Source organism: Erpetoichthys calabaricus, chromosome 10, assembly GCF_900747795.2.
Source record: "Erpetoichthys calabaricus chromosome 10, fErpCal1.3, whole genome shotgun sequence".
Lineage (NCBI taxonomy): Eukaryota > Metazoa > Chordata > Cladistia > Polypteriformes > Polypteridae > Erpetoichthys > Erpetoichthys calabaricus.
In genome coordinates, this window is record NC_041403.2 from 165,979,246 (window position 1) to 165,994,110 (window position 14,865).

At 40.8% G+C, this 14,865-nt stretch overlaps 1 protein-coding gene and 1 long non-coding RNA gene across 5 annotated transcripts in view; one reads left to right on the forward strand and one right to left on the reverse strand.

Moving 5' to 3' along the window:
• Window positions 1–14,865, reverse strand: part of LOC127529313 (uncharacterized) — a 232,405-nt gene that overhangs the window by 207,949 nt on the left and 9,591 nt on the right. The gene's annotated exons all lie outside the window — the stretch shown is intronic.
• Window positions 1–14,865, forward strand: part of patl1 (PAT1 homolog 1, processing body mRNA decay factor) — a 90,963-nt gene that overhangs the window by 31,392 nt on the left and 44,706 nt on the right. For 2 of the 4 annotated variants that reach the window (XM_028812405.2, XM_051932415.1), the window contains exons 3-6: window positions 7,296–7,582; window positions 7,870–7,950; window positions 11,822–11,848; window positions 13,596–13,799. In XM_028812405.2, the coding sequence (XP_028668238.1) occupies window positions 7,296–7,582; window positions 7,870–7,950; window positions 11,822–11,848; window positions 13,596–13,799 (599 nt within the window). The remainder of the gene's footprint in view (window positions 1–7,295; window positions 7,583–7,869; window positions 7,951–11,821; window positions 11,849–13,595; window positions 13,800–14,865) is intronic. The other 2 variants (XM_028812406.2, XM_051932416.1) reach the window with 1 other exon arrangement.

Below are 14,865 nucleotides of genomic sequence, written 5' to 3' on the forward strand. Positions count from 1 at the left end.
ATAGAGTGAAGCCGCGAAAGGCGAAGCGCGATATAGTGAGGGATTACTGTAACAATTTTATGGGTTTCCACTAGATGGCAGCACTATAGAAGAGAAAGCTGGCTGTGTCTATAGTGGCTGTATATTGACATACGAGTTAAATTGTAAGTAGTGCCTTGACAGGCTCAATGAGACATGACTTAACTCATACCTCATATTAGCAACCAATACAATAATGAGATATAAAACAAACCAACACTTGACCAGCAACAATATCTGAAAATAAAGAAAGGTGGAGGTCTCTGTGTTGATCTGCTCAGGTCCACAAAACATTTTCATGGTGTTAGAAAAATAAATTATACAGGGTGTCCATAAAGTCCGTGCACAATTTAAAATAGTTGTAACTTTGTAAGTATATGTGATAGAAAGAATTTGTAAAAAGGATTAGAAAGCTTGATGTATCTAGTTTTTTGTCTTTAGAAGTTTTATTTTTGCCGTATTTGGGAAACTGAAAATCCACATTAGTCAGTTGAACATGAGATTCTTCCAAAGTTAATGTGTGGTGAGCTTTGAGGAAAAATTAAGTCGAAGAGCTGTACTTTTTGAAGGGCATGGTGATAGCTATTTAGAAATGCTGCAAAATTACTTTATTCCTCAACTTGAACAATTAGGACTGTTAGAGAATCCAGTGTTTCAACAAGATGGCGCTCCTTGTCACTTTGCTTTGCGTGTTAGACACTTTCTACATGAGAAATTCCCTAACGGATGGATTGGAAGAGGTGGACCATTTTCTTGGCCTGCACGTTCTCCGGATTTAACTCTGTTGGATTTCTATTTATGGGGACGTGTGAAAACGAATGTTTATTCAACCAAACCTCAATCTTTAGAAGACTTGCAAGCTAGGATAGCTGATGTGATTGCTGGTATTACTGAAAATCAACTGGAAAATGTTTTCAGAGGACTACAGAATCGTATTACCCTTTGTATTAGTAATGATGGCGGACATGTTGAAAATTATCAAGAACAATAAAAAATGTAAGTGTTTCTACTTTCTAGTCCTTTTTACAGATTCTTTCTATCACGTATACTTACAAAGTTACAACTATTTTAAATTGCACACAGACTTTATGGACTCCCTGTATCTTAAACATACAATGGGTATAGTAAAAGAATCTCTCTCTCCCCCCCCCCCCCCTTTGAAATATTCCCATTTTTTTTGCTTTACAGCCTTAAATGAAAACACACCCAAAAAATATTTCTTCTCAGCTTTACTTACTCAATGCTACCTCTAACATCCAAGTGAAAGATATCACAGCTACAATTCAGAAGAATTTAAAAAAATCAAAAACAAGACCTACTGAGATTAATAAAGGATCACCCCCCAATGTCAATGTTATTTTGTTGACCCCCTCTTTTGCTTTAATGACAGCCTTGAGTCTGTTGTGATTCTTCTCTATCAGCTTTGCACATCTAGACTGAGCCCACTCAATATTTGCCCCTCACTCTCTTCATTACACTTTAACTGTTCAAGTTCGGTCAAATTGGATGGTGAGCGTTGGTGGTCTGCTATCTTCAAATCTTTCCATAGATTTTCAGTGTGATTTAGGTCTGGGCTCTGATCAGCCACACCAGGACATTCACTTTTTTCTCCTACAGCCCCTCTCCGGTCAATTTTGCTGTGTGCTTCGGGTCGTTGTCGTGTTAAGAGGTGAACATTCTGCCCATTGTCAACTTTCTGGCAGATGGTAGCAGGTTTTCCTCCAGAACTTGAAGGTATTTTGCCTCATCCATTTTTCCTTTTACCCTAACGAGAGCCCCAGGCCCCCCCACAACAGGATGCTGCCCTCTCCATGCTTTACTGTAGGTATGGTGTGTTGTGGATGGTGAGCTGCATTGGTATACCGTTTGGTATTGGGGCCAAATAGTTTGATTTTGGTCTCATCTGACCATAAGACCTTTTTCCACTTGGCATCAGAATCTTCAAGGTGCGTTCTGGCAAAGCTCAAACGAGCCTCAGTATGGCCTTTCTTGAGAAGTGTGACCCTCCTGAACAAGCCACAATGGTGGAGCGCTTGTGAAATTGTTATCACATGCACACCATTAATGACCACTCTTTGCCATCAAATCCTGTAACTCCTTCAAAGTGGCCATTGGCCTCTGGGTAGCCTCTCTTACCAGTTTCCTCTGTGCTCTTCCATCCAGTTTGGAGGGATGGCCGGCCGGATTCAGGGAGGGTCCTACTGGTTTCAAACACTTGCCACTTCTTTATGATGGACTTTACTGAGCTCCTTGGGATTGATAAAGCCTTTGAGATTTTTTTGTCTCCATCTCTGGCCTTATATCTGTCCACAACTCTGTCCCTGAGATCTTTTGAAAGTGGCCTGCCACCCATAGTCAGTTGTTTGCTGTCAGTTGCACTACCAAGGAAGGGAATGAATGCTCCAGGAACAGCTTCACTGATCACACTCATTACAATTGATCACAACTAGTAACCAGGGTCTGCAATGGAAATGCTGGGCACTTACACCTGATTGAGTTGGGGGGGGGGGGGGGTTCTTTTCTATACCCACTGTATATACACTGTGTGTATATATATATATATATAATATATATATATATATATATGAATTTCCCATTGGGATTAATAAAGTATCTATCCATCTATCCATCCATCCATCCATCCATCCATCCATCATGCCTTTCACATCCAGACAGACACAGAGATTTGACTAGTGTGCACCAAGTTCTCCTTCACCACACTACCTGTGATATCTTCAATTCACTTTCCCCTTCGCGTCATTTTACTCCACACAACACGCACTTAATCTACACAAGACAAGCAGCACAAAAGTCTCAATATCAATGGGGGTATAGACTGGATGAGCCTGAGGAGATGCTGGCAGTGTGAACAGTACATCAGTGGGCAAAAGACAAAGTGGGAGGATGGCACTATTCTGAAGGAGATAAGAAAAGGTCTGATCTGTTTTGAAGATCTGCTAGCCAGGGCGTATAGATTAAGACACACAGATGGCCACCTCACTAACCTCGCCCTCAATGACCGGTGGATGGGTCGATAATCCCTTTCTTTTCTGTGCTGATAGTCCGCCTCTTGTCTCCTTTCATTTTTTTCCCCCTCAAAAGAATGCAGTCGCAGCCCTTGAGTCGAACGTGTAATAACAGGTTTCTTCATCTCTTTATTGTATTTGGTGTCTTGACCTTCTATTGGTCACTGGGAATGTTTCCTGAAGGCAGCCTGGAAATCCCACCCTCAGAAGGCCATGCTGTTAAACACCACCTCCCACTCTCAGTCCCGGAGTGAAGGAAGCTCCGACATGTGTAATTAATTGTGTGAAAGCCCAGGCAGTGACCAGCAGCACACAAGACACAGACTTTTGTACAATGTATTCATGTGGCAGTGCTACACAATTTTAGGTTTGGTGTGACAGGAGTGTGTCCCACTGTCTGCATGTTTTTTGGGTTTTTTTTGGCGCATACTACTGAACATGGTGAGCTCTAGTTTTAAAAACAATTAGTTTTAAGACAGTAAATGGAAATATATATATTTTTAAAGCCCTGAAGTTTTCATGTCCCTGCAATCCTGTTCTTAGCCACCCACTCCCACCCAAAGCACTTAATTCAGTGTAGCCCAAGGTCTCACGTTAAGACGTTAATGCAGTTCTATACAATGGTTCTGATTGTGATAGGAATAACAAATATTGTGACATACGTCAAACAGACTAATGCCCTACTTCTCATAAATCAATATTATGTGTTTACATTTTTCATTGTCTGTTGCCTAGGATGCATGAGGTGTGTCTACAGAGACCGTTCTCAAACTAGCAATAAAATCAAAAAGGCAGGCAGACAGAAAGCTGTTTTTTTTTTTTAAGGTGGCATCATGCCAGGAAGGAAGGAAGGTAGGTTCAATGCTGGAAAAACAGTGGTACCATACCAACTTGTACCCGGTCAGGAGGAGAGCAGTTTTAACACCTCGTATGAGGAAAAGGATCCAACTGCAGTGCCACAGCACCTCAGGTTTACACCAGTAGTCTCATGGCGGAAGTGACATCCCTGCACATCTATACTACATGCTAACCACACTAACCCGTAACCTTAACAACACTAACTTCTAACCTTAAGTCTGCAGTTAAGGATCTGCACTGGTTATCTAGAAGGTTGCCGGGTCAAATCCTGTTACTGCCATCCTACTCTGTTGGGCCGTAGAGCAGGACCCTTAACCTGAAAATTGCTCCAGGGACACTGTACAATGGCTGACCCTGTGCTCTGATTCCCAAAAATTATGTGAAAAGACAATTTCCCCTCTGGGATTAACAAAAAGTATATCAAAGCAAAGAAGATTTAGCCCAAATCTAAACTCTTTTTACAACATGCTAACCACAGTACCCCCTAATCTTAACCGTTCATATTAACCACACTAAGCTGATAACTTTAAGTTAGCCCTAATCTTAACACATGCTTACCACACTTCTATCCTTAACTTACACCATGAAACAGCTGGTGTAGAACTGCTAGACTAGACCTGAGCTCAAGTATGTTAATGTGGCTCTGCAGTTGGACGTTGTTGAAGGCCACAGCCTGGCCAGGGTTTTACCAGTCACAGATGACAACACATATCTAGCTGGTAAGAGACCAGTAAACAAAACAGGAGGCTGGCACTATGCGCCACTGCCCCTGGCCCAAGTATTCATACCTGCAGCCACATGCTATGCCAGGAAGAAGAAGAGGGCTCCACAAGAGTATCCTTATGATGGTGACACATTTATGATGTGTTGAATGCCCAGAAGGGGCTTGCTGTTTTTTTTAGCATTAGAATTATTTATATTTATAGATCTTTATTTGTCCTCAGGGGGAAATTTGGTTTATTTTGCATAGCTGACTGAAGTTTTTATTTTCCCTCACCTCCCTGGTCATCTGACCATTGGTTTTGTTATTAAGCCAGACATTTGAATTCTGGACTGTTTGCCCAAAAACGAACAGTTCTTTAGTTTTTACTTCCTTTTGTAACTCTGATTAGCCATTATTACCGTAACAGACTTTGAACTTCTTTCATGTATGAAAATGTACTATAGAAATTAATGTTGTTGTTGAGTAGTGACTTTGTGCTGTGTAATGGTATTAGGGGTATTAAAAAAAAAAGTCATCGGAAATTCTGAAGATCACTGGAGCTTAATGGACAGCTCCTGTAAGTTGGATTATTGTTCATGTCTATTTTGCTTAACATCCTTGCAGTTTTAATTACTTGTAAAAAGAAAAAGCTGAGTTTTTATCACAGCTTTCCTAGATAACATCCTGATGTCTGTTCCATGTTCATTCCAGTAATTCTTTAAACAAGTAAAGCACTGACCAGCAACCCCGGGGACAAATAAAGTACCACCGTCTCTCTCTCCCTCTCTTTGTATGTCTGTCTATTTATCTAGCATATAGATGCCTTTCACATCTATCCATCCATCCAATCTTCTCTATCGCCAGTGTCACATTGCACGACTTCTAGCCAGGTAAGAGGTCAGACATGATGACTGAAGTTGCTGATTTCATTGTCTGTGAATGTTGGATTACACGACTAGCAGTCACAGGAAATGTCAAATTAGACGACTCTGTTGACTTTTCAGCAACATCTCCAGAATTTTGCAACTTTTTTCTGACTTCAAATAATGTGCTGCCTGGTCACACTGGTGCTGTATGAATGCTTTCCTGGTATGGCGAATTCAGCCGCATTCTCAGCCTTTGCTTGCCCTCCAACTTCTGAAGTTGTCTCCAATACACATGCCATTCTTTTCTCTTTGCAAGGTCCAAAAGCCCCCCATGTTCCTTGTATCTGTGTTAAATGCATTGTATCTCTGGCTGAACGTTCATTGTTTGTAAGTTCTTGTCCCAGCAACTTAAGATAAAATTTAACCCGTTAGCTGCACTGATTCCCATTACCCCATATTTCTTTTAATTGATTTAATTGTTTCAAGTGTTACATGTTTTTTTATAACTTGCTTTAGAGTCAGCTTGGCTTTAATATTGGTGGTTATTATGTTTGTTGAAACTTGTAAGTAAGAACCTGTGTTGTGTGGTAGAAATTGTTACCTTAAATACATATATCTAATAACAATCAACCCGAAGAATCAGGCGGGAGGAAACTTGTCCATTGTGTCTTTTATTTCTTATCATGAAGAGGGATACACTCCATCACTGCAGCCTGTCATGGAGTGGTCCCAAAGTAAAGACAGCAATATTTCATGTTCATAAAAACAATTTAACTTACACACAAATTTACATTGTTAACATAGTCATACCTTTAACAAAAAAAAAAACAAAAAACAAAGACTGTCATAAAGGGAATCGATTTCTCTCTCTCTCTCTCTCTGTTACTCTTAACAAAACAAAATCCAAATAAAACATTACATATTAAGATAATACAATATTAAAATGAGGAACCATAGAAAACTGAGGTTATATGATTTCAGTATGCTATGGACGCCAAAGTAACGTGAAGCAAAAGCCATATGTGTGGGCCTTCCAAATGGTGACTTTAAATATGAAATAACTGCACATATTTGAAACACACTGCTACAGATAGTAATGTTGTATCTTTCATATATAAAAAAAAGAAGTTAAAATACACTTAAGTAAATCATTAAGGCAGAGTGGTGGATCTGAGGCTAAGGATCTGCACTGGTATCTGGAAGTTTGCTGGTTCAAATCCAGTTACTGACGGAAGGGATCCTACTCTGTTGGGGCCCTTAACCTGAAAATTGCTCCAGGGCTGCAGTACAATAGCTGACCCTCTGAACTCCAAAGGTCATGCAAAAAGACAATTTCCCTTTGGGGATTAATACAGTGTACCAAATGCCAAAAAATTATAGAGAGTCGTGTGAGAGCTTGGAAAGCTCTTCAGCGCTCACACCGTGTCTGGCACCCTCACTGAAGGAGCTGACATGCACAGTGCTAGGGTGCAACACCATTTAATGCCCAGCAACAGCATAAGAATGACCGTAATAAATTAATAACTGGATCAGTGCGGACGTTTTGGGAATGTTCACCAGCTATATTCATCAATATGTTCTTTAAACACTTGGCTACACTTGGACATTTATTGATAAGAAAGCAAAGCTTGGTAAAATGCTAAATGTCTGCAGGCTGGAAGCCTATGCAGAGTTCACTGTGGTTCAGTGACCTCACCTAACGCAGGTAGCCCATTTTAAGATGCAGTTTATGGTGCCACATGTTATTCATGTAGGGTGCGGACTTTATATTGGGAAATAGTGGAATGGCTACATTTACAGCATTGCTTACTTTTCCATGTACAGATGATGACTGGCAAGAGGAGCACGAACGACTGGCGGAACTCGAAGAGAAAATCTCTGTTGATCATTCCTCACCTCCCAGGCAGCCGCTACCTCCTCACAATTTGTCGTCTTCCTCTTCAAAAGCGGATGATTTGGCTGACAGAGACCGGTATCTGGACAGTTTACTTACGTTTGGAGGGGGTGCCAATGAAAACTTGGCAGAGAGTATCAGCAAACTTGTTATGAATGCTGGCTGTGACTTTGAAGAGCTGCGTGATCCTGCTGTGATGAGGGCCACTCTGCCACAGGTAATGTTTCCACAGAATTGGAACAGCTACACGTTGTGTCCAAATCCATTACCATTTTAGTTGCAGTTAGGTTTTTTTCTCTAGCAGCTAAACTCTTTGATGGGATTTGTCTTTAGAACAATCTGGACGAGAACAGGCCATTCAGCCCAACTACACTTGCCTGTTATATCATCTTACGTCTTCCAGTACACTTCTTTGGAAGATATTTGAAACAATTACTTTCATTTCACTGAAAATGCCTTTTTGGGTAACAGACGGTCTTACTCAAAACTTTTTTTTTCCTGCAGCCCAGAACACCACTGAACAGCAGTATTTGGGAGAACCCAATGGGATTTGGTAATGCAAAGCCTCTGATGTCTCAAGCTGAGGTATGCTGGGGTGTGGCTGGTGATGGTGACATTAATACGTTACTCTGATTCAGAAACTTTTATCCTAGTAAGGAGCGTTTCCAGGAAACTGACGTCTTGAGTCATTATTTCTCTCAAATTATGTGGGAAGCAGAACAATGATTTATTTTAAAATTGGGGGGGGGGGGGTTCAGGGAATCTATGTCCTGTTTACATTGAGTGGATTCAGCAAAAGTATTCAGATTTCTTCACTTTCTGCACCTCTTCTTGTGTTGTAGGTTTAATTTAAATTGGATGCATTTCTCATTTTTGCCTATCAATATACACTCATCAACCCATAGCAGTAAAGTAAAAACATATTCTCAGAAAGGTCTGCAAATGTATTAAAAATCAAACACTGAAATCTCTCATTCATAAAAGTATTTAAATCCTTTGCAGTAGCACTCCAAACTGGTCAGGTGCCACCTGTTTGCTTTACTTCTCCTTGAGATGTGCCTAGAACTTGATTGGATTCCACCTGTGGCAAACTGAATTCATTGGACATCGTTTATCAAGGTACACGTGCCCCCAGGTATGGATAATGTCACAATTCACACTGCATATCAGGACTAAAACCAAGCCATGGAGTCCAAGGAACACTTTGTAGACCTTCGCAATCAAATTGTAAGTGAGACAGAGATCAGGGCAAAGGGATCAAACCATGTCTAAAGCTTTGATTGCTCCCTGGAGCACAGTGGACTCAATACTTGTGAAATGGAGGAAGTCTACCAGGACTTTTTCCAGGGTTGCCCGTTTGGCCAAACTGAGGAACCGGGCAAGAAGGGCCTTGGTCAGGGAAGGAACCAAGAACCGAATAGTCACTTTAACTGAGTTTCAGAAGTCCTCTCCTGAAGTGACAGGACCTTTTGGAAAGACAACCATCTCATCAATTGGGCATTTATGGTTGAGTTAGCATGTAGAAGGCACTTAAGAGCATAAGGAAAAAGATCCTCTGGTTTTATCAGACAGAAATGGAAATCTGTGGGCAGAACGCCAAACACTATGTCTGGTAAGGACAAGGCACTGCTCATCACCTGCCTTATACCAACCCTCCCTACAGTGGAGCAAGATGGTTGTAGCATCTTGCTATGGGGTTACTGGACAAACTGGTGAGGAAGGCAGGCTCCATTGTAGGCATGGAGCTGGACAGTTTGACATCTGTGGCAGAGCGACAGGCACTGAGCAGGCTCCTGTCAATCATGGAGAATCCACCGCATCCACTGAACAGGATCATCTCCAGACAGAGGAGCAGCTTCAGTGGCAGACTGCTGTCACCGTCCTGCTCCACTGACAGACTGATGAGATCGTTCCTTCCCACACTATGCGACTCTTCAATTCCACCGGGGGGGGGTAAACGTTAACATTATACAAAGTTATTGTCTGTTTTTTACCTGCATTGTTATCACTCTTTAATTTAATATTGTCTTTATCAGAATGCTGCTGCTGGAGTATGTGAATTTCCCCTTGGGATTAATAAAGTATCCATCCATCCATCCAAGGAGACTGGTAAGAATTGAGGGGAGGCCAAAATACAGACAGGCCCTTGAAAGAAAACTGTTTCAGAGTGCACACCATCTCAGACTGGGCTGGTGGTTCAATGACTAAAAGCATATACAGTAACTAAGACACTGTTAGAGTAAGTTCAGAGCAAGTCTCTTGAGTGACCTTCTAACAGATCTGCCTGCCATGCTGGAATGGGTCGATCATTACCACTAACCTGTCTGTCTTTAAGGCTAATGATTAAAAGGATAGGCCAGTATCGCACCCTGCAGCGCACCACCATACACACCTTTTTAAAATGTTCAGTTGAAACCTGATGACTGAGCATTTACAGTACGAGAGAGAGAAAAAAAAATGGCTAGTTGTCAATATCCATAAACAGAAAAATATATCAAAGAAAAGACAGGAGGGAAAAATAACAATAACGATTCCTTCTATATAGATAGGAGTAAGAATATCACTCCCTCAGTTCTCCTTCCGAAGATCACATGCAAATCCAAAGTTCCAGCCCCTGTTGGCATCAGTTGAAACAAAGAGTATAATTGGATACCAACCCCAAGCAGTGAAAGTCTTATCTGTAAAAAGCTATACAGTCTGCGCCATGATAAAGAACAATAAGGTCTTCGTGAAGCTCACCCGAGTCTGTGGGAAATAGCGGAACGCCCAATTCACAAATCAAAAGAGAATCACTGACTTCCACCTAACAGTCAGGTCTTTAGAAGCTCCAGGACCTCTTGTCATGGCCGAGGCAGATGCTGATCTGCTTCGTTCGATTTTCCCGTCATGTCTTGGCTGTTTCTCTCTCCTTTTAAAACAATGTGGTTTATGCAAATTGTTCCCAGAAAACTAAAAAAGGAAACCGAATGGCCCACCTCTGGAGCACCGCTGTCAATCTCTGTCTGTAAGTACTATCCACACAAAACACGATCGACAGCAGAAAAATATATTACTTTTAGATAGATAGATAGATACTGTAGATAGATAGATAGATACTTTATTAATTCCAATGGGAAATTCACATTCTCCAGCAGCAGCATACTGATACAGTAAACAATATTAAATTAAAGATTGATAATAATGCAGGTAAAAAACAGACAATAACTATGTATAATGTTAAATGTTAACGTTTACCCCCCCGGGTGGAATTGAAGAGTCGCATAGTTTGGGGGAGGAACGATCTCCTCAATCTGTCAGTGGAGAAGGACAGTGACAGCAGTCTGTCGCTGAAGCTGCTCTTCTGTCTGGAGATGATACTATTTAGTGGATGCAGTGGATTCTCCATAATTGATAGGAGCCTGCTGAGCGCCCGTCGCTCTGCCACGGATGTTAAACTGTCCAGCTCCATGCCAACAATAGAGCCTGCCTTCCTCACCAGTTTGTCCAGGCGTGAGGCGTCTTTCTTCTTAATGCTGCCTCCCCAGCACACCATCGCATAGAAGAGGGTGCTCGCCACAACCGTCTGATAGAACATCTGCAGCATCTTATTGCAGATGTTGAAGGACGCCAGCCTTCTAAGGAAGTATAGCCGGCTCTGTCCTTTCTTGCACAGAGCATCAGTATTGGCAGTCCAGTCTAATTTATCATCCAGCTGCACTCCCAGATATTTATAGGTCTGCACCATCTGCACACAGTCACCTCTGATGATCACGGGGTCCATGAAGGGTCTGGGCCTCCTAAAATCCACTTTTGTTTATGGGGCAGCGCTACAACCTGTACTTAAAGTCTGAAGAACTTGTGTGCAGAGACCTGAAGATTTGCAGTTTACAGACACTTCCCATCCAATCTAACAGGCTTGGGAGGATCAATGGGGTAAACTGCCCACATCCAGGTGTGTAGAACCTGTAGAGACTTACCGAGAAGACTGGAAGCTGAAATCTGCTTTAGAAAGGGGCTTCTACAAAGTATTGAATTAAGGGACTGAATGCTTACATGAACTGAGAGATTTCAATTTTTGATTTTTAATAAATTTGCAAACCTTTATCATTATGAGTTATTGAGTGTAGAGTGATGGGCACAAATGGCAAATTTATCATACGTTTTAAAGTTAAATCTGCAACATAATAAAATGTGCAGAATCTGAATATATTATTTATCCACTGTACGTAGTGTAAGTACAGCTATGGGACTCTTTCTTGTTAAGAGATCAGTTGTTTATTTAAGCTGTGTTGTTGTGAAAAATCTGTAGGCTTTTTGGTGCCTCAGATTATTTGTTGTATTCAGGCAGACTGAAAAGACTCTTTCACGGTTCCTGTGTTGTTTACATATAATTTAATAATGACTGTGGTGTAGGCAAATGTTAGTCACCTGCTATCAGGCACTCAGGTAATGTTTTATTTAACCTCCTCTTTCTCAGGCAAACCCTGCATTGGCTGCTAAACAGGTAGGATTTACAAAAGTAACGGTCCTATAGTTTCACTCCTTGTATTTAAATGGCAATCATTGTGCAGCCATTTAGACTGCCTATGTGTGAACAGTAAGAAGAGGAATGTGTGTATCTGAGTGGAAACTTTGGAAAGACTTCATATTCGAATGTCTTGGTTTTTCACTTGGTCTGTAAAAGGCATCATGCTTGTCATCTGTGATGTTAAGGACACCTGCTTATGTTATGGATGCTCTGATCAAGTTTATTTATTTATTTTTTTAAAGCCGATACTGATCACTGATATTGTGTTACTAGAATCGATTAATTTAATTTTTTTTTTTTTTTTTTATCATTTCGCTATTTTTTTTTTCCTCCAAGCTCCTTCATAACCAGATGTTTTGAGCCTTTTGTCCTATATTAGATTGTTTAAAGGAATACTTCACCTAGAAATGATATATAATATATTTTCAATGTTACTTACCCCCTATAGTTTGTAGTGATTGCCAAGAAAAGGTTTTAATCTCATATCTTTGTAGAGAAATTAAATATTACATTTTTAAAAAATATATAATTTTTGGGTGGAGCACTCCTTTAATCAAGGCTGGATTAAATCTCTCCTGGGTATCGAAGCTCAAAAGCTCTCCCACACCTCACTACCACACTAGGCACACACATAAACACACATGTTATGAACATCACATTGTGCTTGGGAGTAATAAATCAGATCCAGGAAATTAGACTCTTAAGCTAACAAGCCTATTGTTTACTAAGCAGTGAGGGCAAATTTATTTTTTTGTTCTCTAATTCAAAGCGTGAGCTACTGTACTAAACACAAGCGCACTTACTGTCCACGCAAAGACAAGGGGTGAATGTTGTCATTGAAGGACAAAATGAAAAGGTCCGAACTCATTAAAGCTGCTTCTCTTTTAATTACTGTTGCAGACTGCATATACTGGACGTCTTCATTTCCTCTCCATGCACAGGATGATTCCTCCTCACTCCATGTTCTTTAGTGTAAAATCCAATATTTGTGCCCTCTCCTGGAGTCGTCCTGGCTGCTCTCTGTTTACAGGAAGTTTCAGCAGTAAAACCGCATGTGCACTTCAAGTGTCGTAAAGCATTGCATACAGGAGTACTACGACTAAGTTACTGTAAAGATTTGGAGAGAAAAATCATATGATTTAGATTGATATGTGTATTTGGAGATGCAGGATCTACCAAGTTTCTATTTTTTCTTGAGTACAGAAGTTACTTTCAAGTATCAGATGCGCTCAGATTACAACTCTCCAAAGGTCACTTTTCCTGAGGAATCACTAACTTATAGCCCATAGTATGTCAAGTATGCAGGTCCTAATTACACTGAATAGAATCTGCACTTCTGTCTTGGAATGTTGGAAGCTTTTTGTGTAACCAGCGTGTTTCTGCTCCTCTCACAATAAACTGAGAGATGACTGTAGTTGATCTTGTCCAAAGTGGAGCGAATGGCATTTGACGACCAGCACCATGTCAGATAATTTTTTTTTTGTGCTAGTCGTAGTATTTGTAGCCATTTTGTCTTGTTGACCATAGGCTGAATATATGTGCGTCTGTGTTGCTATAATTATAATATGCTGTTGCGTTCTGTCACACTTCTGCTGTGTGTTTTGATTTCATATAACTTGTCCAACTTTTACAAAACCATGACCAAGATTTATTTTTTCTGTTACTAAGTACTCTACCTTGATTATGAAAGCTATGTGTATTATTTCCATTCATCTGCTTTCAGGACAGTCCACTTATGTCCATAATTAAAGAGGTTGGGCTTCCAAAGAGGTCAGCATTGGGACAGGAGGAGGGGAGAGACCTGTCTGAACGAGTGCCACCTCCACGCTCATCCTCTCCTATCATTGGCAGTCCACCAGTTAGAGCAATACCTATTGGCACTCCTCCTAAACAGCCACTTGGACACAACCTCGGCCAACACCAGCAGGTAATCTGTAACTGTGTAATGAGGATGTGATGTGATCTGCTCATAAAATCTATACCAGAAATAATGTATTTGCTGAAATAAAAAGATAAAGTTTTAAGCAGGATCAACTCAAGTGTACAGGTGAATATGTGTAAGCCTGAAGATTTCATTTTTTTTCCTTGTTTGTTCTTCCAGCACACTTTGAGTTGGTTACATTCCAACTACACTACAATGAATTAAGTATTACTGATAGACATTATTTAATACGTTCTTGGCTAGTACCATGTTAACTCATTGGATGTGTAAATAAACTATATTAAGTCAAAAAAGAATTTCATTTTCACTTTAGTCAACTTAGGGCACTTGACAGTCCACTGTACTATAGAATAATTACAAATGATAATATGATTAAAAGACATACAGCATAAACATAATTTTGAAATATACAGAAACATCATGCAGTATTTACTAAGAATTACAGTGGAACCTCAGTTTGCGAATAACTTGGTTTACGAGTGTTTTGCAAGACGAGCTAAAATTTTTAATAAATTTTGACTTGATAAACGAGCGAGGTCTTGCAATACGTGTAGTATGTATACGCTTTGTCTGCTGAGCGTCATGTGATCACAGCTGAGCTGATGGTTCTTCTCTCTTTTTCTCGCTGCGGGATTGTGGGCAATCGTCTCCTATTCTCCGTCTGAGTCGGCGTGCCTCACTCATATAGTCAACATCAGTACGCGCGTATACTGTTTACTACAGCATTGTGACTGTGTGTGTGTGCGCGCGCTGCGACGTCCCCATCTTGGCACCCCAAAACATGAAGCTGAGTCTCAGTACTTTAGCAACACCAGCTTTATTCAGCTTGAAACAGCAACAGCGTAGTTATTTATTATTGCCGCTCTCCTATACACTGACACAGCAGTCAGGCAGGGTCGTGACCAAGTAATACTGTGCCCTGCGCATTTATAATGTTCCTTGTTCCTTGTATCACTCATCGACGGCAGGCGCTTATAGCATGTCCGCGATCTTTTCGGATTCGCTTTTACGGCGAACTGCTACAGCGCTGGGAGACTGTGATTGCTTTGGG